The sequence below is a fragment of the Gobio gobio genome, assembly GCF_949357685.1.
Source record: "Gobio gobio genome assembly, chromosome: 11".
In the NCBI taxonomy this organism is placed as follows: Eukaryota; Metazoa; Chordata; class Actinopteri; order Cypriniformes; family Gobionidae; genus Gobio; species Gobio gobio.
Genome location: NC_137104.1, coordinates 17,155,078 through 17,182,138, shown reverse-complemented (window position 1 = coordinate 17,182,138; position 27,061 = coordinate 17,155,078). Strand labels below are relative to the sequence as shown.

The following is a 27,061-nucleotide window of genomic DNA, read 5'->3' as shown; positions in this document are numbered from 1 at the left end:
CACATAAAAATGACAAAGCTTTGTGAGGACGCAGGTGAAAGAGGTCTGCCTTCAGGGTGCGGGCGTGTTGTCAGAGACGCGACACGCTTGGCTCTCTGTGTCACAGAAAAAAGCTGAGCACTGAACAGATACGTTTTCCATTGTTGTTTTTGAATAGTGCACAATCGCTTTAAATGTTCAAACCGGCAAGCCTTTAAACGCATTTACGCGACAAACTTTATGAGGACGAAAGTGAAAGCGATCCGGCTTCGGGGCTTGGCGCGCCGTCTGTGTGTGTGTGTGTGTGGCAGCGCGTAGGCTATAAGAACGACAATTAACTTACCTGTATAAACTGGGTAAAACATGCAGTTACTATAGTGATTCTGGGCATCTATAAACAAAAATAACTGCTCCTGCATCTCTCTGTGTGCCTGCAAAGTGCACTTGATGTGACTGACGGGGCGGAGTCACGTGACTAAAACCGAAATAACCTACATGGGAAAAATACGTCTGTTAGAGGTTCAGAATGTCGGTTTCGATTATTTTTTCGATTAATTGTACAGCCCTACTCAGTGGCTCCAGTGTGTCATCGAGCCACCGTTTTAGCCCCGCCCCAAAAATCCTGAACACAGAAATGGTGAAAAACTGTTTAAAGGTCTAACTCCACAATTCAGTACTTCACAGTTCACTGTCTTTGTAACTTGTTTCAGCAATAAATTCTAACATTTATAATGTGTTTAGAAACAAATCTCAAAATGGCCTTTACAGGGACTGTAAGCTTTTGAAGCTGGCTTTCAGGCCTGCCACTGGATCAGCACCTCCCTAGTACGATCATCCTGCCAGCTAACACTGCATTCACACTGGGTGTCCACGATTGATGGAGTGTCTGAAGCTAAGTGCTGATGTGACCGTCATAGTGACAACAGCTAGTCACACTACTTTTCCGGTGTTGCATGAATGCAATTGGCTAGCATCTGCACTAGGGTATTTGCATAAGCAATAAGTTTAACATTTCTCAACTTCTGCCGCAAACAAAGCTAGTGAAGCGACGCAACGGAACCCACAATTCAGTTCGGCAAAGCATTACATCACCCATTCAAAGTAAATGAGAAGTGTTAATGCCGACGCCCGTGTAAAATGCACCGCAAGGTCACTGAATTAGCAACGTCTTGTTGTTCTTTCACAGCAAGGCAATAAGTCACTTGCCAAAACTTTCACCCTATGTTCCTCTCTAGTGGAATGAGCTGCCAACCTCGACCCGAACTGCTGAGACATCACATCTTTCAAGAAACAGCTCTTCTGCAGGGACTTAACCACCCCACAACTTTAAACCAATGCACTTACACACACACACACACAAAACTTTTCTCCTCTATCTTAATTCCTAAACTAGTTGTCATGCTACGTCTTTGTTTTGAATAAGCGACCTCTAGTGGAGAAAATTACATGTTGGGCCTTTAACAAAAACAAGCAGCACCAAGATAAATCACAATATACAAACTCTGATTCAAAGCAAAAAAAAAAGAAAAAGAAAAAAGATCAAGGTACAAGAAAAGCATTGCAAATAAATGTAAATGTACGAATCAGAACATACTAAACATAAATCAATATCAATATAAAAATGTATTAAAAGTAGAGATGCTCCGATCAGCATTTTTGGGGCCGATCACCGATTACCGATCACCAAGATCATGATCTGCCGATTGCCGATCACTGCCGATCACAGAATGGCAGGGGAATGGCAATCTTTTATCTATAATCTTGCAGAGTTTGCACCATTTGTAGAAATGAAACTAACTCTAAATTAACTGAGTTAAGATCTTGAAGAACCACCAAGTGTTTATTTTAGAAAATGAGATAACTTAAGACTATTGTAGGCCATCTTTCCCAAATAAATGTATATAATAAATGTATATAATTATCTCACCTAAATATTTGATCATGCAGTACATTTTTGTTTTTAAAAACAATTTTTCAGGTAGGTCTAACATTAGTATTGAGGTAAGAAATACTAAAGACATTTAATAAGAAATCAAATGTAAATTAATATTGGTCTTCCCTGAATAAATTAAATTAGATTAATCCTTACACTTAAGGTTGCAAAAGTTAGTCATTCAAGAGCAGTGAGTGTCATAAAGGTTCATCAAACAACACAAGACAAACTCAGAGACAGCAGCAGTTTATTCGACAGCTGTCACTTTAAGAGCGAACACGGTTACAGTTACATGCAGTTGCACAAACGTTCACTCGCGAGTCACGGCGGGGTTTACGTGCATACTCGTCAAGACGGTAATTTAGTACATACATTTGTGTGTATCTGACCATTTCAGCGCAATTTGCACTCGCAAGCTTTTTGTGAGATGGCCTGTGTGTGTGTGTGTGTGTCTCCAGACCGTGCGCACGAGTGCTGAGCGGTTTGAACACTGGCAAGACTTAAAAATAAATGCAAATGATAAACTTTAGTGACGATACGACACTGCCTCAATTGTGCAAAGTGGCAAATCCTGTGTCAACTGAGCAGCTCGATTTTAGTGCAGATGCGATGTGCTGATGTGAAGCCATTTGAGCATTTTGAAAGGGAGAGAGAGAGAGCGCGCGCACGCGGTGATTCACGCACGCTGTTTATGAACTTACGTCCCACAGAAAGTTTTCAAATGACTGCGTAAGTTATTTAATATAGAAATATAAATTGTACCTCACCTTCAGCATTATAATTATTTTACCCGCGCTGAAAAGAGAATGAGACGGTGTCGCTGCATATCATGCCCTAGCTCTCACGGCAGGTGCGGGTTTTATGTGTCGTCAGCATGAGATCGGCCTTTTTGGAGACCGCCGATCAATCATCCCAAAGCGATTATCGACCGATCGAGATCGGTTGCCGATCAATCGGAGCACCCCTAATTAAAAGTAAAAGTATTATACACTATTTATTTACCTTGTTATCAATCTCAAGTAAATTAAAATGCTCTATCAACTAGACAAATCTACTTTCCCCTAGATGTATGCACTTCTTGACCACATGTACTTGTTAAAAGCGTTCAGTTGTAATATATTTATTGAGAGTACTGTTGATGGGTGGAGTTGACAACAGAGAGCATATCTCAGTGAAGACTGATTCTATAGTACTACTGACACTCTGGTGGCCTCTTGCTGACCGCGCTGATTTGATTTAGCTCCCTTTACGGCCGTGATGCAAGCCAAAACCTCTCACTACCCCTTGTCATAAGAACAGAGTGACAGTAGATAAAACCCAGACCTCTTTCATCCTGCTTTCTCCACCAACTAAAAAGATTCTAAGATGGGCTATATCCGTCTCTTTCATCAACAACTTCTTCTCTACCTCCTCTATTTCTTAAAATACCCGGCCTCCACAGGCCCTTGGGGTCAGACTTTATGATGGGGATTTGTCTGTACATGATCACTGGAAAGAGAAAGAGAAAGGTAAGAGCCTTTCAACCACACATAAACCTCATAAGCTCGATTATATCTCTGTCAGGAGATACATCAATGATGTCTATGATGTCTCAATCCGCTTCCAGATACATCTCCATTAAGTCGAATAATACTATTACAAAAACCAAGTTGGCTCCTGAGACAACAGACCTCCTGAGTAGATTATACACTGATGACCACCAAGAGAGGAACATTCAATGATTATCAGCTGTGAAAATGCAAACCACTAAAGCCTAAGGAAAAACAGTAGGGGTAAACATACTGTAAACAGCTTAACATAAACTCACAAAGACGATGTGTGCTTATAGCCTTTCCAGAGAACTAGGATTGGATGTTTTTGAAGAGCCTGCAGTAAAGCGGCCTCATCTTACTGAACGCCTGCCAAGTTTCACTGAGCTTTTCCTTATCCAGCGAAATTCACAAATAAGAAATAGCATGCACTGCTGAAGACACAATTTGCCCTGAAGTACACTCAAAAACCAAACAGCCCCTTTCTTTGCTATAGAAAATAAATAATTAATGTAAAGAACATCAACAATCATTATTCTCACTGTTAGATTCCCATAATGGCCCATTGTATCAAATAATAAGCCATAATGTATTGTATTCCAACAATGCTCAAATAATTTGCTCAGCAGCCCACTGGCTCAGCAGACCAAGATAAAGCTGATTAACCTCTGAATCTTTGCTTTGACATTTCAAACAGAAAACAGTGAGCAGGATGTGATCTAAAATGCACTACATGACATTTTTGAGAGGCTGAGATTAAAGAGATAAGAGTAAAAGGGCTGGAGCTGAATGGGTGGGAGCTGGAGTTAGATGGAAGTGAAAGGTGGGTTTTAATCAGAGAAAGATCTTCAGAGATGAAGTTCTGAGGAATGCTCATTTGTCACCGGGTTGGCAGCTCTAGACTCTAGCAGCCCCCTAAAGCATTTCGGTGACCACCCACTTTTTCTGTAATCTTGGTTGCGGAAGTATTTTTCTCAATTTCAATAAAATCCTCATTCAAGAGTTCTAACCCCTTAAAGGCACAATATATGCAATATATTTTTTATTATAATATCCAAAAAAACACTAGAACAATGTTATTTATTTTGTTGACTTGTGTACTTACATTATCCTAAAGTTTCCAAGAATGTTTAAATCCAGAGATTTTTTTTTGGAACCATGGAAACCATGGAAACACCAAAGTAATTTAATATATTATCTGTTTTATTAGACTGGTGAGCAACTGTTTGGATACATTACTCAACAGAAAACTAATCATTGCTAATAAAACTAATACGGCTGTCACTTTTGTGAAAAAATACTGTTTGATTTTTGAGACATAAGTTTTCATTGAATCGATTGTAAAATCGTTTTTTCATGTCTAAAGACGTTTCCATTTTCAACACCAAATATAGGCCAAACCACGGACAACTAACAGGAATTAGGACGAACGTAAAGAGGGCGCTTGAGACACACAAGTCAGCAATATTTCTGATGATTTATTGGCGTGAAGTTTCGTGCACAATGACAAACAGGAGTGCAACATTCTCGAAAAACAATAAGCAGAGTGGACTGCCATAACATCAATGAAAAACATTACTGCAGGCTTCAACGTGGGTGTGCTTACGATTAGAAATGTCCAAAAAATTTTAGAACTTAAAATTAACTGAAGGACTAGCCTACATTGAACTTGAAGTTTGTGTAGGATAAACACGCAGGCCAGGGCCGCTACATTCTCCAAATCATGGTGAATGATCATGACCTGTTTGATCATGACCTGATCATGACCATGTCATGATTTTCTCCAATGTCAAGATGGCGCCGCCGTGCTCGGTCGCCGTTCAGGTCGCTCCGCTAAGACTTTGCTTTTATTTATTATTCTACTCTCTTTTACTCTCTATTTTTTCCAACGGATCATCTGCTTTGATCTGTTACGACAGCAAAACACTTCTGGAAATTGGTTACCGCTACACTGACCTGTTTCAGGACACTTTCTCCAATCTTCCATCTGAGATTCGCCGGGACGCCGAGTTGAACAATGGCCACTCGAGTCGACGGCGAAGATTCAAAAAACACCGCGGGAAACGCGCTGGGATCCGCAACAGACTGAGAAAAAGAGCATTCAGTCCTCCTCTCCCGAGCATTTTGCTCGCAAATGTCCAATCCTTGGAGAATAAGATGGACGATCTTAGAGCCAGGATAAGTTTTCAACGGGACATGAGAGACTGCAACATCTATTGTCTGTCCGAAACATGGCTCACGCCAGCGGTCCCGGATACAGCCGTGACGCCGTCCGAGAACTTCTCTGTTTTTCGGATGGACAGAACAGCCGAGGCCGGGAAATCTAAAGGCGGTGGAGTGTGTTTCATGATAAACAAGAAATGGTGCGATCCTAGGAACATCTCCATTCTTTCGCGATCCTGCTCGCCTCACTTGGAACATTTAACTCTCATGTGCCGGCCTTTCTACCTGCCGAGGGAGTTTTCCTCGGTCATCGCTACTGCCGTTTATATTCCACCACAAGCAGACACGGGGCTGGCTTTATCTGCCCTCCATGATGTGACCAGCGGCTTCATAAACAAACACCCCGACGCTGCTTTAATCGTCGCGGGTGATTTTAACAAAGCAAACCTAAAGAAAGTATTGCCAAACTTTCACCAGCATGTCTCCTGTCCCACACGAGGAGCAAACACACTGGATCATTGCTACTCTCCGTTTAAGAACGCCTACAAAGCTCGTTCACAGCCAGCTTTTGGCAAATCGGACCATGCCGCCATTTTCCTCACACCGGAATATAAACAAAGGCTCGTTCAAGAGCCCCCGGTGAGGAGGGAAGTCAAACGCTGGTCATCCCATTCAGAGATCACGCTACAGGCAGCTCTTGATGACGTCGACTGGGACATGTTCCGCGCGAGTTCTGAAGACGTCAGCGAGTTCACAGAAGTGGCGCTCTGCTTTATTAACACACTGACAGAGCAAGCCACACAAACAATAACTATAACGTCCTTCCCTAATCAGAAACCGTGGGTGGACAGTTCAATTCGCACTGCAGTAAACTCGCGCACCACCGCTTACAATGCCGGTCTCCAAACGGGGGATATGAGGGAGTACAAAGCTTCATGTTACGCCCTCCGGCGCGCCGTTAAAGCCGCAAAACTCCGCTATAAAGACCGAGTGGAATCTCATTTCCAACTCAACGACTCCCGGCGGATGTGGCAGGGACTGAGAACCATCTGTGCTTTTGGAACTAAATCCTCTGCAGAGGTGAGAGCTGATCCGTTGCTGGTGAACGAGTTAAACTCTTTCTACGCTCGCTTTGATGGTAATCGCGGCAGCGCGACTCCGGCGAGTGACGCGTCAGAGAGAGTCCCTCAGAGCAGCAACAGTCACGTGATCTCTGTCTCGGAGGACGAGGTTCGGAGGGCACTCAAACGTGTGGATGTCAGGAAAGCTGCTGGGCCGGATGGTATTTCAGGTCGTGTTCTGCGGTCCTGTGCTGATCAGCTCGCAGGGCTCTTTACATCCATATTCAACGAGTCCCTTGCTACATCTGTTGTCCCCACCTCCTTCAAACGATCCTCCATCATCCCTGTACCTAAGATCAGTAAACCCTCTTGCCTAAATGACTATCGTCCAGTGGCTCTCACATCTTTAGTCATGAAGGTCTTTGAGAGACTCATTAAAAACAACATTTGCTCCTCCATTCCTGACACTTTGGACCCTCTTCAGTTTGCCTATCGTCCCAATAGATCGACTGAAGATGCCATTTCTCACGTCCTTCACTCCTGCCTCACTCACATCGACAGCAAAAGTGGGAACTATGTCAGGCTGCTATTTATTGACTATAGCTCAGCCTTTAACACCATAGTTCCCATTAAGCTAACACACAAACTCCTGGATCTAGGCCTGAATTCTTCTCTCTGCCTCTGGATTGAAGATTTCCTCACTGGCAGACCCCAGGCGGTGAGAGTAGGCCAGTTCACCTCCACCTCCATCACCCTGAGTGTTGGAGCTCCACAGGGCTGTGTGCTGAGTCCCCTGCTCTACTCTCTCTACACCCATGACTGTTTGTCCACACACAGCTCCACCTCGATCATCAAGTTTGCTGATGATACTGTTGTCCTGGGTCTCATCTCCAACAACAATGAGACGGCATACTTGGACGAAGTGGAGCAACTGACATCATGGTGCCAGGACAACTGTCTCTCTCTGAATGTTAACAAGACCAAAGAACTGATTGTGGACTTCAGGAAGAGACAGCATCGGTCATACTCCCCTCTCATGATCAGCGGGACACCGGTAGAGAGAGTGAGCAGCTTCAAATACCTGGGTGTGAACATCTCCGAGGATCTGACCTGGACTACACACATCCAGACACAGGTGAAAAAAGCCAGGCAAAGACTGTACCACCTGCGCCAGCTGAGGAAATTCAGGGTTTCACCAGCCATCCTGAAAACTTTCTATCGAGGGGCGATAGAAAGTGTCCTGACTCAGTGCATCACAGCGTGGTACGGGAACAGCACCAGTCACGACTGCAAAGCCCTGCAAAGAGTGGTGCGCTTATCCGAGCGCATCTCAGGCTCAGCTCTCCCGTCTCTGCAGGACATCTACACCAAACGCTGCAGAGGTAGAGCTACTAAAATCATCAGAGACATTAATCACCCTGCAAACTCTCACTTCACCCTGCTGCCATCTGGTAAGCGCTTCCGTAGCCTGATGGCAAAGACTGAAAGACTCAGGAGGAGTTTCTTCCCCCAGGCCATCAGACTCCTGAACTCAGTCACGTGACTCACTTCACCCCCGCACACACATAAACATACAGTCTTTTAACATTAACATCCACATACTGCAATTGCACTGCACTTTACGTCCCTATTGTTACTGCGTAACAACCTGTAATAAACCTTGCACATTATACTTCTTTATATATACATATTATATATTTTATGTTAACCACTTATTTTTAAGTCTACAGTTTATCTCACTTATCATATCCACATATTTTTTATATTTTTATTTTTATCTTATTTCCTATTTTTATCTTTTACTTGATTTATTTATAATTCTACTTATGTTAATACTTTTTATTCTAATTTTATTCTATTTCTATTTAATTTCTTGTAACTGTTATTTGCACTGTCCATGGAGCGGACCTGTTTACATTTCACTGCCAGTTGTATATTGTGTATATAACTGTGTATGTGACAAATAAAACTCTTGAATCTTGAATCTTGAATCTTGAATCTTGAATCTTGAATCAGACAGTGGACTAGAAACATCTGTCGCAGTCTATAACAGGGCTGCATTTATGATTTAGGCTACTCAAAAATCTCCAAAATTATTGTACGTAATGATTCAATCCATTAGAGACAACTGTTCAAAAATGAAACTTTTTTTCTCAATTTATTTGAGAACAGGCCAGGCCATGTGTTTTTTTTTTTTTTTTTATTGAACGTAACTGACACTTAGGCTAGGCAGGCGTATCACGAAACATGCAAAAAAGGCTAGGCCTATTACAAATTATTGGACAGGAAAACAAGTCAATCAACATTTTTGGGGGCCGAAGAACAGCATTTTTTATTCACTATATGTCCAGCTATTGAGTAGACGCGCTCCGACCGCACTGGTGTCCCAGGGACACTCAAGTACTTAATTGCCAGCTGCGCAAGGTGGGGGTATTTTAGCTTTCGCAACGCCTACTGCAATTTCGGAATTCTTTATTTTGTAAGTGAATTTTGTTACATCTATCTTTTTGATTTGTTTAAAGGGGTGATGAACTGAGAAATCAATTTTCCTTGAGCTTCTGATATATAAAAGGTCATGGTAATATAAGAGTATCCTGTACGTTTCAGAGCTGAAAACTTCCTTGTTAGTCAAAGAAAAGCTTTTATTGACACCAGGCCCAGCAAACGATCGATCTCAGAATGTGCCTGGCTATTACGTCTGAGTGTAGTGAAGCACCGCCTCTGCAGAAGAAGATCAATGCCTACTTCATCACTGCCTGTTGTTTAGCCCCGCCCACCGATTCGCACATGCATCGAGCAACAAGAAATAAACATGCCGTTGAGGATTACATGAGTGTGCATGAGAGCTGTAATTGTAAAAACGAGCAAAAAGAGGGAATAATATAATTTCAAATGCAAAGACTTTAGCCAATCACAGCAGTGGGAGTTTACACTGAAGTCTCCCAGCAGACACGCCCCCTTAAAACGGAGTGTTCAGACCAGAAGGCTAAAATCAGGGTAGGAAAAATGCCTTTTATTTATAAATTATGACTATTTTTGATGTAAAAAGCATTCTAACATTATAAGTGCACCCCAGGAAACATCATAAAACAATAAAAAATGCAGTCCATGACCCCTTTAATTAGTTTAAAATAGTGTATTTGGTTAAAATCGATTCCCTGTTTTCGTTTTCGAAACTTGTGTTGGTTGGTCCGATCGATTGTGCAATCGATTTTCGAACAAAGTGACAGCCCTAACTAGCTCAGGGGTTTTCAAACTTTATGATACCAAGGACCCCCAAATATGATTAACCTTTATGAGGGACCCACTTTCTAAAATTCATCTATTTTTATGCTTGAAAAAACATTTAAACTAGATAGATAGTAAGTGTGACATTATAAATATAATTTTGTTTCCCAGCTTAAATTGGCTATACTTAATGTTGGCTTAATGGTTTCAATTAAAATTATTTGTATAAGCAACTTTCACAATAAATGTACGTAAGCAGCTTACGTACTACGTTAAGAAAACTGCCTTACAACCCCAGAGAGCGAGATAAAAGGGACTATAGTGAGAAAAACTCACTAGAAAGATGCAAAGCAAACATATACAATTCTGGAAAGTATGTATAGGGCAAGAAAGGAGAGAAACCGTTAAAATGTTCGGTAGACTTTATCCATTTTTGCTTTGTTGTTTTATTCTCTAAAATTTTCTGGGGACCCCTGGGGGTCCCCGGACCCCAGTTTGAAAACCCCTGAACTAGCTAATCAAAGCTCAACACAGTTAGACTTACTGTTTAAATCTCGTTTTCTTGATTTACTGCGAGCACCATGTTTTACCCTGCCTAATAATCGATCTAGCTTACTGCAGTATCATAGTAGCCACAGAGCGAACACACAGAGTAGCATTATAACTTAACTTTCAACACACTCAAATGTATCTAATATGATAAAACCCCAAATACACATTACCGGAAGAAGCGGAAGCGGAAGTCTGCTGCATAACAAAAGCTCCACTGCTCGAGCGTGTGTCTCGCTTGTCTCTCATAGTCAATCACTCCAGTGGCCTTGTTCCGCTCCAATGGCTTTCAGCCCCACCAGTGCTTCATACTATCTTTAATACATTCGCTCATTAGTCCCGTCAGATTATTTTCCACCGGCTGTAGAGGTAAAGACAACAACTCCCATGATTCAGCAAAATCAAAGCGTCATCAAGCTACGTCTTTGTTTTGAATAAGCGACCTCTAGTGGAGAAAATTACATGCTGGGCCTTTAACCAAAACAAGCAGCACCAAGATAAATCACAATATACAAACTCTGATTCAAAGCAAAGAAGAAGAAAAAAAAGAAACAAGATCAAGGTACAAGAAAAGCATAGCAAATGATGTAATCAATAATATATTTTAGGTTTATTGCAAAATACACAAATACCTTACATCACTGTCATGTTCACTTTCAATTAGAAAGTAACCTGAAAGAGAAGTATTTCACCTTCTGGAAGCAAAAATATGGCACTGTGCCATGCATATGAGCTTATGAAATACTGAACTGACAGCTGCCAAAGTACTACAACTACAGCAGGTTCAAACAGAGATCATCTGCTGTTCTGTTAGCAGTTTGTCTTATCTCATCATCACACAATTATTTTGATCACACCCGCACAAACCAACAGCTAGTGTGCAGCTAGTAGTAAATCGCTCTGACATCTTGAGATTCAGTAAACCGTTTTGTAAACCGGTTGACCCGATTCGCTGAAAAGAACCGATTCAAAAAAACGATTCGTTCGAGAAGCGAACGGGGTTCTTTTCCCAAAAGCATCGTTAGCCAACTATGTTCGCAAGTTCCGTAGAATTGTGTTGGTAACGACTAAACTTGCAACCAATGAAACGCACCCCCAGAGCAGGGAATATTACATAGAGTTTATTAAATGAAAAAGATAAAACTTTCAGACAAAAATCGCTCTATAAAACACTGGTCAGCTCCTGCAAATATATACGTGCTGTGCTTGTCGCGTAGTGCCCTACAAATGTACAAAAAAAATCAGTCTGTGATGCATACTGAATATCAAAGGAGCAGATGCTGAGTAAAAACGGTAGTTATTATTTCATCACACACACAATGCATCAAAACAAAAGGCGATGGACAACCACAGCTATTCCTTAATATTGTCATTTAAGAAAAAATATCGCTACAGTGAGCTATGTCAAGATTAAAAGACGTTGCAGTGTCAAGTAAACAGACCGTACTCACCGCACGAGAGAGAAAACTTATTCCCAGTGAATGTTATTTACTCGAGTTGGTTGGGCACGTCCATCCATGGAAGCAAAATATCAGTTCTCCTTTCCGCGGCTCGTGTGCTAAATAAAACTATTAGAGCAAAACGTGTAAGAATGACAACACCACAGACTTTGCCGAGCGAAACCATCTGGAACGACAGCAACGGATCAAAAATCATGTGTAGTACACTCGTACAGATTTGTAGCGCTCCCTCACAGCCGCCACGGACCAATCAGCAGTGCTAGTGGGCGGGGTCTTCTCGTTTTGTCACTACAGTGCATATCACCCTTGACTGGCTCGAGGCATGTCTAAAAACACATTGTAGTGTACAGGGGCAGGCATTAATAGTGTATGTGCTCAGCTGTCAGGGTGAATCTTAAGCTGCTTAAACTATGTGTCTGTAGGAGTTTTGCATATTTAAAATAGATCAACGTGCCTGTAAGCTACATGAAACCTGCACACCATAGAAAATAGTACAAGCTGCAGACAACTGACCAGTGTATATGCCGGAATATCAATGTTACCGAACAGGATATCCATGTTAAGCTGAGCTTCACTGAACATTGGGTTCATTAAATGGATTATGAATGATTATGTTCACAAAGAAGTCCTGTGCCATATCCGATAGCTTTCTGTTTTAATGTTAGTGATAGGCCTAATTGTGAAAGAAAAGAGGCACTACAACCATTTTTTTTAATCTTTCATATCTTGCAACTATTTCAAGAACGGCAACAAGAAAATACTCAATATGGCACAACAAAAATCTGACATTTAGAAGAGACAAACACAGTTAGCCTGCAATAAACATAATAGCATGTCAGGCAAACACACATAACACTGAAATTGAATGAATGGAAGCAAAACAAAATGGGACATGACTGAGTGTCACAGTATTAGTTTGTGTATGTTTCTTTCTCTTTTTTTGACAATGTGGGCAGATAAGAGATCCATTAGAAGGACTAATTGTGCGTGAAATATCTCGCTTTTATCTTTTCATCCGCAAAACACAAATCTCGCTGAAGACTTTACGTTGAAGAAATGTACCTTGCAGGCACTGCACTTTATAGCAGAATCAGCATGACCACATTCAAGTTTGAGCACCTGATTTAGGTACAATTACTGTGAAAGCTACTTTACATCATGTCTCTTTCTAAGTCCCAGTCTTCCTGCTGAGCTCATTGTGGTTAAACCTGACCTTGGTGGTTCATCGCTGTGCCTTGCAATGTATTGTATAACAGTCTGAGAGCCTGAGTGCATCCAGACAGTCTTGGACAGTGTAGCACAGACACCTCCACATGCATCCTCTCTCTCAGCTGCTGCCCGGCTCATCCTGTAATTATGGCTGTCATCAGCAGCCCCCGATGAGAGGCTATATTTACTGGAGCCCAGTACAAACAGTTCACTGGCTTAAAGGAGCGTGGATACAAAAGCAAAAGCTCTCTCCATTCACTTTCAACTGGTCTTAAACAGGTTAGCCGGCGAAACGCTAATGAAAACAGCAGGTTCTATGAGATGAATCAATAAGCAATGAAAGAATGTGACAACGCTCAAATACAAAGACATCTTATTCGTATCCTCACTGGCATTTATAGAGGCTGGACATGCACTTATACAAGTTCTATTCAACATATAAAAACACTGATGATCAATCAATCTATCTTGGTATTTTATGCTGCCATCTTCCTGTGCATTGTAGATGCAGAGGAGCAGGAATCATCCACGCACGTTTGTACAATCCTGTTAAACAAATTTGTCTCATCTCAGGAATTTGCGAACACTTCCATTGGGAGAGACCAACCGAAATAGGTTACGGCATGTCACTGAGGTCAAGAGGTTACAAAAAGCAGCCAGATGAGTGCAGCTGAAGATCAGTATGTGTGAAGCTGTCGACAGAATGATCACTTTAACAAGACGGAAATATTCTATTACTACCTATGTAAATGAGAATTTTTGTAGAAATATTTGCAACCATTGCCAATATTATAGCAAACATGCATGTCTGAGGGGTCCTTTAAAAAAAAATTGTTTTTTTACATGTTTCTCCATGTTGGTCATGCAACATGACTTGCTGATTTGGTTAAAACATTAATAATATTTATATGTGACCCTGGACCAAAAACTGTCCCACCGGTATATTTGTGGCAATAGCCGACAATATGGGTCAAAATTATCTATTTTTCTATTATGCCAAAAATCATTAGGATATTAAGTAAAGATCATGTTCAGAAGAAGATATTTCGTAAATTTCCTACTGTAAATATATCAAAAATGTATTATTAGTAGTAATATGCATTTCTAAGGACTTCATTTGGCCAACTTTAAAGGCGATTTTCTCAATATTAAGATTTTTTTGCACCCTCCAGATTTTCAAATAGTTGTATCTCGGTCAAATACCCTAACCCTATCCTAACAAACCATACGTCAATGGAAAGCTTATTTATTCAGCTTTCGGATGATAAACGAAATGGACCCTTATGACTGGTTTTGTGGTCCAGGGTCACATATTATTTTAACAAAAATTCATTACTGCCTTTTTTAAATAATGAAATATTATGCCAATCTACCAAACAAGGTCTTCTCTTCAAGAATAATTTGTATCACACTCGTTGTTTGTCAATGTTTAACTTTATGCCCCAAATGCCCCCCAATATCAAAATGATCTATAATTCAAATTTAAAACATACAACCTATATTCAAGTATATATATTTACCTGTTCATTTATTCATTTATTTATTTAGCATAGTGGTTCTCAATCAGGGGACGATCACTAGGAGCCTCAGTAAATGAGAAGCTGGAGCCCTGTACAAACAGTTCACTGGCTTAAAGGAGCGTGGATACAAAAGCAAAAGCTCTCTCCATTCATTTTCAACTGGTCTTAAACAGGTTAGCCGGTGAAATACTAATAAAAACAGCAGGTTCTATGAGATGAATCAATAAGCAATGAAGGAATGTGACAACACTCAAATACAAAGACCTTATTATATACAATCTTACTTGTATCATCACTGGCATTTATAGAGGCTGGGCATGCATTTACACAAGTTAAAATCTAAACACACAGATAATGTCCAATCAATCTACCTTGGTATTTTATCCTGCCATCTTCCAAACTTCCAATGAGTCCAAAAGGGCCCAAACTTCCAAAGATGACTTAAAAACATTAAAACAGGCTAAAACTATTTAAACAAACAACCAAACAAAAATCACGATGTTTCTTATTTTAAGTATCCCCCACATTTTTTTTAAGAAAATCCTGGAAAAATGAGGTAGCCTAATTTTAAAAGTGTGATTTCAAGACCTGAAAATGTCACAATCTTTGAACTCCTTGGGCATTTTTATAATGAAAATACATTTTTCTTGTCATGCCAAGCTCTAAAGCATTTTATCAGATAGAAATTGTAAGTTTAAAAAGATTGCTTTTGAATCCTTGACAAATAAATCGAAAAGTCATAAAAAGAGTGGGAGTTCTAGAATCCTTAAATTGAATTTACTTTATTTGAATATCATTGGAGTCACAAAAGTAGAGAACTGTGCTCTGGTTTAGCAGAAAGCACCCTATTGTGAGTTTTGAAAGGAGTAGGAGCCACTCACATTTCCTTGTAAAATGTATAAATCTAGTTCCAAGTAAACTGTCAGGCGGCCATACATTTTTTCTTTAAACCTTTTGAAAGTGCAGCACACGCAAAACTGTGTATATTTCATGGTGTTTGAAGGCAGTCAGTAAGCCTGAGTTTTTAAATTATAGACTGCCATGCCCTGTGGCTGATCTCCTGCCTTTGGTCCTAATGACAGGCTCTGATGCAGGTAGCAGCCCACGGTGCCAACCTACACAGCTGTCTGTGGACAGCCGGCCTCCAGGTGTTCAGTAGCTATCAGCATAATAGGTTTACGGTAAGATTGACATCATGACGTTGTAAATGACAAAGATAAAACATTTGCCGGGGAACGGTGGTCCCAGATCAGTGGATCATGTTTTCCACCTGAATGGTGGTTCAGTGCAAACCGGGAGGTGTCTTTGCTCATCTGTCGTCAGTGTTTCACCTCTCCCCATTGTGCGTTTTCACCTACTGTGCAGCACAAGAATACAGTCGTTGCCTCGTGTTTGTGGAAGCATCCCTTGTTTGGTCTAAAGTAGGTCAATGGAGGCCTCCATCATGTGGTGGCGACTGGCGAGGAAAAAGCACACCGTAACGCACAACCCCCCCACACATCAATCATTGTGCACGTGGCACATGAAACTCGTGTCTTTTAAAAAACATTACTCTGGCTGCTCAAAGAAAGAGAACAGCAAGCCCATGTTCTTTTCTTCTCACCCTAAGGGTGCACAGTTTGTTGTGTGCTCAAGGGCGTGTGTCCTGAGTCGCTATGACCAGGTCATTGCTGCTTCCTTCTGACACACTTACCCAGAGCATCACACGCTACTATGGATGGTTAAACCTCATGCACGCAAACTTCAGTGACAGGGACTAAAGCCTTCAGTCCGCATAAGCCTGAACATAACAAGTAAAAGAAGACATTATCATCAAAGTATGGCTGTAGATCTGAGAAAGAAAATGGAGATCCAGTCTAGCAGCGAGTGGACGGTGCCAATGTGTTCACGCAATGCCCCACATCACACTCCCGCTTTCACTCTAAATATAAAGTTTTCTCTCTTTTTTTAAGCACAATCTAACAAAAGCTTTTCATAAATATTTGTTAGTTAAAACAGTAAAACTATTTATCAATGGGATAAGTCTTTGATGTGTGTTTTATATATTTTAAGATATTTTACTGAGGGGGAAAATAAAAACACTGATTAGGAAAATTTAAAATCATAAAAAAAACTTAAAGGTCCCATGGCATGGCATTTTTCTATTATTTTAGTGTTTTCTGAGGTGTACTTATATTATTAGTATGATTTTTACATCATAAAATGTCATAATTTAGAAATAAAAGGCATTTTTTCTATACTGCTGTTTGCCCTGTGGCTGAATGCCCTGCTTCAAGAGGCGTGTCTGCTGTGAGACTTCAGTAAAAACGCCCACTGTTGTGATTGGCTGACATCTTTGCATTTTAAATGAGCGGAGGGGGCGTGGTTTAACGAGGCACGAGCAGGCACGAGTCTGCCAGAGAGACGGATGGACCTGTGTTCACTTCTCATCAGTTCTCTCAGCATGTCTCAGTTCAGGGTGAACTGTTGTAGTTACTAGCATATACTTCAGGTTATTAGTTTATTTCTAGTCGGAGGGACTGTCACTCATGTCAGAAAGTTAGTAACTTTAGTAAATTATGGATCAGCGCTGACTCGAGACGCGAACCGTTTAGAACGATTCAGTCCGATTTGGTGAACTGGTTCGGTTCACTAAAAAGAACCGATTCAAAAGAATGATTCGTTCGCGAACCGGACATCACGGAGACGAAGCGATTGCTAACAAAGTTATTTATAGTAAATACTGAGTTGTGAGAGTGCTGTCTGTCAGCGCGAGTTTATTGTGTTTGTATCTGAGAGTTCTGAATAAACACGAGTCCCAGTCACGCCGAGTCCTCTTAATCATTATTCTACCAACTTTGTAACACATGCAATGTACCATTACAGCGAGATGAACGAGTTAGTAAGTGTTGAGTATAGCATTATTTCTAGATATGTTCCAATCATATGAATAGCGTCATTGACGCGCATTGAGTAACGTTACACAGCGCAAACAAAGACACAACAGCTGTAATCGAATGTAATCCAGTTTATTGTGGGGAAAGCTGGCTAGCCTAGCCGGATACCCTCAAGCTTACCCTCCTTCTGCTTAATCTCACGCCGCGTTTGGTGCCTCCGCTGTGGGCCAGATGCAGTACTGGGGGTCGGGGATGTTGGAGGCCGAGCTTCGGCGTGCGTGAAGTTTATCTCTAAAGATGTGACTGCTGATGTTAAACAGAAAAGACTGTATGCACATTTTAGAACAGATAGACGCGACAAGGACGTACAAAAACACTGACTCACAAGATCGAAAACACCGTTCTGTCGGGAGAGAGAGAAGCCGCTGCGTGTCCACAAATAATAAATAATAAGCTACACATAAGAAATCAACGATCACAGATCAGAAGGAACTGAAGAAAGACTTCTGTTTTCATTTGTACATCCAAACACTGAGAAACTGCCAGTGTTCACTCGTTCACAAGTAACGTTAATGATCTCGAGTGTTTGCATGGGCGTGCCAGATTCTCTGGGCGGGGGAAAGGGAGGAAACCGCTCCTGCTTGGACGTCAAACCAGGAGACTTCAGGATTGGCTCGTCTGGCCTGTCATTTTCTCAAAGGCAGAGAGAGACAGCCAGAACTCGGGTTTACACCGATCAACATTTCTATCCACTTGGGGACAATATTCAGGCTAGGGGAACTCATATTAATGTTGAAATACCTCATAAAATGAAAATTTCATGCCATGGGACCTTTAAGGGTGAGTACATGACAGAATTTTCATTTTTGGGTGAACTACAAATACCTTAAAGTGGCTTATTGCTTTTATAAAACGATAGCAACAGAAATAGACCTGCAATATATTATATTATTATACAATTATATATATATATATATATATATATATATATATATATATATATATATATATATATATATATATATATATATATATATATATATATTAAAAGATCTGCAATAAATAATGTATTGTTATTATTATTATTATTATTATTATTATGACACAAATTGTTCTTAGGTGATTTTTAGATACACTGTAAAAAATCATCGTGATTTTAACGGTAAAAGACTGTGAAAATGCTACGGTGAAAAAACGTTAATTGGTTAACAGAAAGTTTCCATACTATATACGGTGACTAACCTTACATTTAGTAAAATACCGTTAAATTTACAGTTTCTGGAAGTGAAAAAGAACACGTCATTGTGTAATTTACAGTGAAAAACCGTAAATTGACATTCCCAGAATTCCCTGCGTGACACTTCGCATTTGATGTATTTTCGTTGAAATAACTGTTTTGTCTTAGTTTGTTCTAATCAATTATGTACATTAGGGTTTTATGTTACATCTATTGTTAAATGAATGTTTATTGCATTTTTAAAATTTCATGTGTGTTACCATGATGGTGTTTAGTGTTTGTGTGAATGACTGTGCACCTTCTATATAGTATTATCCTCTAAATAGCTGCTTGTGATGAGTTTTGAGTCATCACGTGATTCTCATCACCACTGTGATTGGTGCTTGTCAGTATCAAAGGTGCATAACAGATATTAGTATTTCAATACGTATGTAATTTAAAATAATTTTAGCTAATGAAATAGGGGTTTTACCATACATTTTGTATAATGTACACGTAGTTATTACAAATATAAACCTTTAAATTATATGGTTTTGAACTGTATTATATGGAGTTAATTTTAACCGTAATTATTACATTATAAACCTTTAAATTATATGGTGCTGTCCCGTAAAACCTGAAACTGCCGTATTTTATACCGTAAATTTAATGGGGATTTTTTTTTACAGTGTACAGAAGTGGCACATTTATATGGAACTCAATACAACTTTGAACAGGGCTCATCCAGACAGAACAATCAGTCTTATAATCACCTTTGTAATGTGTGATAACTACTTTCCTCTTGTTAACGTTAAAGTTGTCTGTTATAGAGAATCAAGCTGTGTGAAATGATGAGGGTTACATCACTCTCTGACTCATTCACTTCTGATAACGATAAGCCATCGGTTGGTGATGGGTGCCCGTCATACAGCCATTTAGAGCTACAATTGTCCTGCTTTGCTGACATAGACACTGACATCATAGATATTCATTAGCAGCCTTAGACATGTGTTTCAGAGGGATGATGACTGAGCACATTGTGTAGAGATCACTGTGCCAGTTCTGATCCACAGGCCTACAGATAACATCTCTACCGACGGCTCAGTTAAAGCCAGACTACACCCGTAAATCTCTCCTAGCGGCACCACCATCCTGCAGGAATCAATACATGGAGCAGCTCAGCGTTGAAATCTAATGCCGCCACAGTAAGCTTTGCTGAAGCTCTAGAGGGGATACGGTTTCCCTGGCCTGAGTGCCATTGATCAGGGGGTGTACAAATGGCTTGAAATCCGACACTGATTTTTGCATGCGCACTTGATTTGATTGACAGAAAACATGATTAAATCCAGCTAAAATGCTGTTCTTAGTAATACAGCAGCGTTTTGCCACCCACTCAATGCAGTAATACAAATGAAGACTCGCCCAATCAAAAAGTTACAAAGACCTTTAAATTAAAATACATAAACATGTCACAGTCTCAACTAATTAATTTTATGCTTCGCAAACAATTTGGGAGAAAAATAAATGTGATACTGCAAAATCAATATAGCTATAATGTCAACTCTTTATATATCGATGAAAGCAGGAGTGAAAGAACAATCTGAAAAGTAGGAATGGAACATTGTAAAACAGGCTGGCTTATGAATATTAATTAGGTAATATTAAAGTTGGCATGAAATGGAAGTTGCTTTTTTTTCCCTATTGTGATGTACATCTGAGTGAAACGGCTTCTCAAACAAGAAAGACATTTAGGGCGGGACTTGATTTTGTCCAATGGGAATTGATTGGATGGTTGGAACGTTGTGGTTTGCTATAGTGGTGCAGGGATATCATAACCCGGAAGTCTAATCCGCTGCTGGTTATGCCGCCTTCACGTGCTTTCGGAAATTTCGTACTTCCCACTTCTGAAGTCGTAATTACGAGCTTGTTGCTTTCAAGTGCTTGTCGGAATGAACAGGAATCATTGAGGACACCAGGTTTATTCTTGCCTATTTATTGGGAAAGTCTTATTAAAACCAAAATGATATGTAGTGTCACATGCACTGACAACCATATAAACATTTACAATGCTATATAGTTTGCTGTCTGTCGATTCTGTTATTTCAGTCAAATGCAGGCTATTTTGGCTGTGTATAAAACATACAATACGCTTCAAATGATTACTCGTATATGTAGATATGCACTACATTAATGACAAGACAAGATGATCCAGCTGTTTTTGGGGAAAACTAATAAATCATACCTGTCACAGAAGTAGTTAAAAGTTTATGGCACGCCCATCTCGGGAATTTGGTTATCAAAATTATTTCCCAACTTCCCAGTGACATCAGAGGGCGTTCATGTGCAATTTTTACCAAGGAAACTCGAATTTACGATAATTCCGATAGCATGTGAAGGCAGTATAAAACCAGTGGTAAACATAAATGACGATACTTTGACAGTTGCTTATTAAAAACGTACGTTTTCAACAATGAACGTAACTGCTTTCAAATTTGTGTTTTTGCTATATGAGCGTGTGCAATTTACATAGTTGAACAAAACGAAAACTCAAGTCAAGTTATGTTTACCACAGGGTTTTTTTACGCATAAATCGAGAAAAAAACAAAAACATAAAAAAAATTAAAGGAACCAGCGGTGAATTAGTCTTCCGGGTTCTGACGTCATATCCCATTTCTGTGATCTCATGTGAATGTTCATATGGTTATTGTTCAATTTTGAAAGCTCAATATTTTTCTTTTAATAAAATAAGATCTCATGTTTGTGACAGGTTGTCCTGTTTCAAAGTGACTCATCTTGATTAGTCATTAGGTTAGGCTGACATGGTAGCCCTATATCGGGGGCTTACGGAAATTAATTTTATTTACCAAGACTCAATTGTCACCATGACCCAGTTCTTCTTAGTTTATTCTCAGCAGTGCACATACTTCATTGCTTTAGGACCAGAAAACTGTTCTTCACTCTCAAACTTCACTCTCTACTCAAGGAGCTGCAGGCGGCCACATGAAAACCCTCTTTGAATTACTCATGAAGCACATACCAAAAAAAAAAAAAAAAAAACACTATTTGTTTCTATAAAGTTGCCTTTACTCAAACACTTTTTGAAGGAAATAGGTTAAAGAAAAAAGTTTTCAGGGAAAGTTTAAACTAGGTTGCAAGTTGAATGACCTTAGTGCAGTCTACTGGAAAAGATATGAGCAAATCTCATGAGCTGGTTTTATTGGCTGGAAATGAAATATGGGAAGAACAATGTGCTCCCTCATATTTTGGAGCCTTGGATTTTGAACTCCCAAAAGAAAAAAATACAGAAGTTGCATGATTATTGAAAAAGAGTCAATCTAGCTTTCCCATAATGATGCCATTATCATATAAAAGGAGATATTATCATGTTATCAAGATGTCAAAGGCAATTTAGATTTTCATTTTGACTGTAGTTTATTATTATTTCAGTTTAGCTGGTTTCTTTAAATTTGGTCAGATTTCAACTTGCATGCTACACAAAAGTTGTAGCACTAGACTAACAAATCTGAAAATAATAATAATACTAATAATACAATAAAATTCTACAAAACAATTTGGTTCAATTCATGTGTAACTTTACAACATCTCAAATATCCATAACGTGCGTCTGCTGATAATTACTTCCTGCAACACAATATTGCGAAATGATGATGCCATAGTCGCAAATGTACTGTAAAAATTTCTAACTATCTACTGAGATATGGTGCTATATAGCACCAAAAGTGGTTCTCCAAGAACCCCTTTTAGTGCCATATAGCACCATTTGTTTTTTAGAGTGTATCCAACACATTCACAGTCTATAAATAGATACATAACAACACATTTCAGCCAATCCAAACTCAGCCATGCTGTTTCTACAGTTCAAACCCTTCAGGGAAAAGACAAAGTCATAACTTACAGTCAGGGATTGAGTGAAATAAATCACTTTCATGCTATTTTTCTCTCTGTTCCTGCTCTTTCTCATGAGGCAGCAGATAACATGGTTTCTGCAGAAACAGCAGCTAAATCTGAACATTCAGTTCTTCAGTACTAGATGAAGATGACATCATGTGTAAGACAGCATATCCCGACAAAGCACTAGACATCTGCTAGAAACGGGCTTTAAAAGGACAACTTTACCAGTGATGTGATGTTTATATGTGATGTTCGGCGAGGTAAGAAGTTAGATATTTATTTCACAGCCTCTGATGCCAAAGTAAACCCTTCATGGGGATGATCTTGGGAATGAGAAAGATGTATTATGTTTATTCCTCAAAAGATGCCTTGAGTGTCCATAATGAACTTTTGAAAAAATGAATCTGGAGAGTGAATCATTTAGCCCACTAATGGGCTCTCAAAAACATTAAATTCTTACCAACCTCAAACTTTGGTGTATGTGCAGCATGTGCAGATTTTTCTCCTTGCTTGAGCATAAATCATCGCAGTTGTTCTCCTTTTTAGCAACATTTGTTATGCTTAAGCATTGGAGAAGAATTCACATTACATTCAGCTGCTTAAAATGCCATTAACAGAAAAAAACAGAAGTCATTAGAATCTCGAGTTATTACATTTTGTTTGTGCTGCTCCAAAGATTCCTCTAGGAGTAACCATACAGTAAATTGTCTTCAGAATGTTTATACAATTCTTACAGTATGTTAATTTATGCAAATTTCATAAACTGGGGAAATGTATGCCTTCCAGAACATCGACCAGCATCCTGTTCCTCCGTTCAAACAGCAGACATTACTCACATGTACATGTTTGATCATGCACTACCAAACGGCTGCATTGTTTCATTTTTACAGGCGCAGCTGTACACGCTCAAATCATAATCCGAGTTATCAGTCAGATCTTTGTACTTCAACAGAACCAGGAGCTATACAAGAACGCCCACTCAAACACATTTGGTATTATGTTGCGATATAAGACACAAAAACCACATCTCCACAGGATTCACCCACAACCACGGCCTAAACTTCCCACCCCGTCCTAGTGTGACCCTACCGTCATCATCAAAGACGTCCTCTGCCTCCTCACGCACAAGTTCTTTTATGTCATCCTCCATGATGTCAGGAAAGGCCATTCCGTCTTATCCTCTCTTGCTTAAGCGTCTGAGCAGTAACTATACTGTAAAATTAAATCAACGTTCGGACTGTCTTCCCCCCGGGCGACCGTAAAGCCCACTGTCAGCTTGAGCCTGAGCAGAGAGGCGAAAGGCAATGGACCGCTTCTACTCACTGCATCAAGTCGAGTGTGAGTGTGTGTGGGAGCCCACACCATCCAGGCCAAGTTTCATCAACAGGATGATTTCATAATCTCCTGTGTGAGTGTCAGAATGAGAGAGATAGTGTGTGTGGTAAATATGCCAAGCATGGTGTTTCGAGTGGCGGTCAGGCCGAAGCATCTTGAGAGCCAAACCTTGGTGATTTAGGAGATATATTGGCGATATGTAACAGGGTTGTGTTCACAGGTTTCAACCTCAACATACAACCATTAAAGGTCAAGAAAAAGAAGGAACAAACAAATTGTGTGCATATGTGTTTTTAGTAGAGTATCATATTTGATAAATCAGGAATTTATGGTATATTATGATATAGGAGAATATGGAGCTCATACTCGAAACAAATATGCAATTTGGTGCAGCTGCTGATATTGCTATGACCAAAAAGTAAGCAATGAGATCTTTATAACAACATAGCAGACCACTTACAGTAAAACTTGCTTAGTTAAAAAAAAAAAAAAGCTCTTTAGTTTTTTTTAATTGTGAAGGGCAAAACATGTATTGCAATGGATAATCAAGTAAGTATTTACAAAGTGTCATTTTGTTAGTAATCTTGAAATATTACTAACAATATGAAAATTATCCTTACGTTTCTAAAATTCATTTAAGATTTAACAGCACAAAGACGTACCACAATCGGAAGGTGGACAATTGTAGAACTCTTGAGTCTTTTACATGCTAGAAAAGTATAAACTATCAATCAGACGACTAAAGCATGTAGTAGATACTGTACAGCAATTTTTTTTCATCATATAGAGGCCTTAGAAATGAATGTATCAAATATGACCAGTGTTGGGAATAACGGCGTTACAGATAAACGGCGTTACTAACGGAATTATTTTTTTCAGTAACGAGTAATCAAACGAATTACTGTTTCTCTCGTTACAACGCCGTTAGCGTTACTGAGGGAAAAAAATGCGGCGTTAGTCGCGTTACTATAATTGAGCTCACTGAAGCGCTTTTCATCCGAACAGGTTCTCTGTCAGTCGGACCTGCAATGTGTGTGTGTGTGTGTGTGTGTGTGTGTGCGCGCGCACCAGCCATGCGTGTTGGGGGTGGGTGCGGTGGTACACATAACTGATGATGATTGGTGGGTGGGAGACAAGGTTGAAGTTGATAGGTTGAGTTCACACCTATTTTTTTCACGGTCTATGGTTCACACACACACACACACCTATGACGCACACACATTCAGCGATAGTCCAACGACTTCAAAGGTAGCTTTCGCAAATTGGAAGTATAAGCGCTACTTTTCCCTCGTTGAGGTGAAAGGTAAGAATATTTAAGTAACGTGCAACTTAAGGCCAATTTATACTTCTGCGTCGAGTGCACGCAGAGGGTACGGCGTACCCTACGCATAGACGCGTTGGATACGCCGTACCCTACGCCGTAGCCTGACGCGCACCTCTCCAAAAATGTAACAACGCGTCAATTCTACGCGGACCGCAAGCGCTGTGATTGGTCTGCCAGAACCCTTCCCCCAGGTCAATAAATAAATAAAAAATCTGCGATAGGAGTGTGTGTGTGTGTGTGTGTGTGTCCAGAAATTGGATGATAGTTCCTTACGTCTGCTATAACACACTATTTTGCAGTCCAGCGATTCTTTATGGTAGTAAATAAATACATAGATCCGCTGAATATAGTTTATTTATTTTCTCATTAAAACCAAAGATGTTAATCAGTAATTGTATATCAAGAACAGGGACACATTAGGGTATATTTCGTGAATGAAGTCTCCGCAACAACAATCGCTTGCTGAGCCACCGCTGCTGAAAACAGCGGCCACGAGCTCCGCATGGTTTCACAAATGCATTCCAGCGCCAGATCGCCTTATTTAACTTTACTAATCAACTAGAGACACTTAATTTGTATTAGATACAACAACTCAAGCTGCAAGAAAAGCCGCTCTCTCACTGCTGCTGATATTCCGACATGAATGTACACATTCTACACATCAAGCTGCTTCTTCTTCGGCTGTTGTCTTGATTACACCAACATGCCCGAGGACACTGCCTTCTAGTGTCTGCATGTGGAATTGCACATTGACGCAGACAACAGCGCAGAAGTATAAATGCTCACGACGGCGTCGGCTACGCGCGTAGCCTACGGCGTACACTACGGCGTACACTCGACGCAGAAGTATAAATGGGCCTTTATGCCCAGGAAGAAAGAGTCTCTCCACGCCGGTGGCAAGTGATTCTGAAGCGCCTCACATCATCATATGCCACAAAATTAGTGGCTAAAAACCCAGGTGATAACGTGAGCTCCACTACCACAGGAAAGTATAGTACTGATAATATTTACACTATAGTAGGCCTACTGATAATATTTACAATAATGCATTGAATTTGATAGGTGTCTCTCACATTGTCCCACAGCAACATTACAATAGTGCACATTAATGTACAATGTTTTATAATAATAATTTATTCTATTTAGTGTCCAATTCATTCATTTAACATATCTAATATTGGGGGCATCCAAATTATTTGACATATTTGAACATTTGAAAGAAAAAAAAAGTAACGCAGTAATTACTTTCCCTGGTAATTAGTTACTTTTATAATGATGTAACTCAGTTACTAACTCAGTTACTATTTGTAAGAAGTAACTAGTAACTATAACTAATTACTTTTTTAAAGTAACGTGCCCAACACTGAATATGACACAACAGGCTTTATAGGGTAAAAGTGCATAAGGGGAATCACCTTATTTAGTAACACATAAAGACTTCTAACTGCATAATTTGGTGTGTGTTGGAAAGTTCCTATCATGTTCTTCACATCTAAAGTCTTACTGAAATAGTAACTAGGCTGCAGTGAAGTCTTTCTCTTTAATTTTTGCATGCCTCCTATGAAAACTCTGTGGAATAGACCTAATGACAATCTCATTAACGGAGGGGTCAGCTCACACACTCACAGTCGTATAACAGCAATTATTCACTTCAGGACTCTTTTAAAAACATGTCCTAAATAGAGGAACCAAAATAGATCCACCCACACTTGTCACGTTTCCAGGAAACATTTTGATGTGATTGCTCCATCCTTTACATTTAGTGGT

The 27,061-nt window shown here is 39.9% G+C and overlaps 1 protein-coding gene across 4 annotated transcripts in view; it reads right to left on the bottom strand.

The window, feature by feature from the left end:
• Window positions 1-24,002, bottom strand: part of ripor2 (RHO family interacting cell polarization regulator 2) — an 85,164-nt gene extending 61,162 nt beyond the window's left edge. For 2 of the 4 annotated variants that reach the window (XM_079830041.1, XM_079830043.1), the window contains exon 1: window positions 11,894-12,107. Coding sequence is in view for 2 of the 4 variants with exons in the window: in XM_079830042.1 (XP_079686168.1) it covers window positions 23,725-23,803 (79 nt within the window). In the remaining 2 variants the exon portion in view is untranslated. Of the gene's footprint in view, window positions 1-11,893; window positions 12,108-23,724 lie in introns of those variants that run through there. The other 2 variants (XM_079830042.1, XM_079830040.1) reach the window with 2 other exon arrangements.
• Between the last annotated feature and the right edge of the window lie 3,059 nt (window positions 24,003-27,061).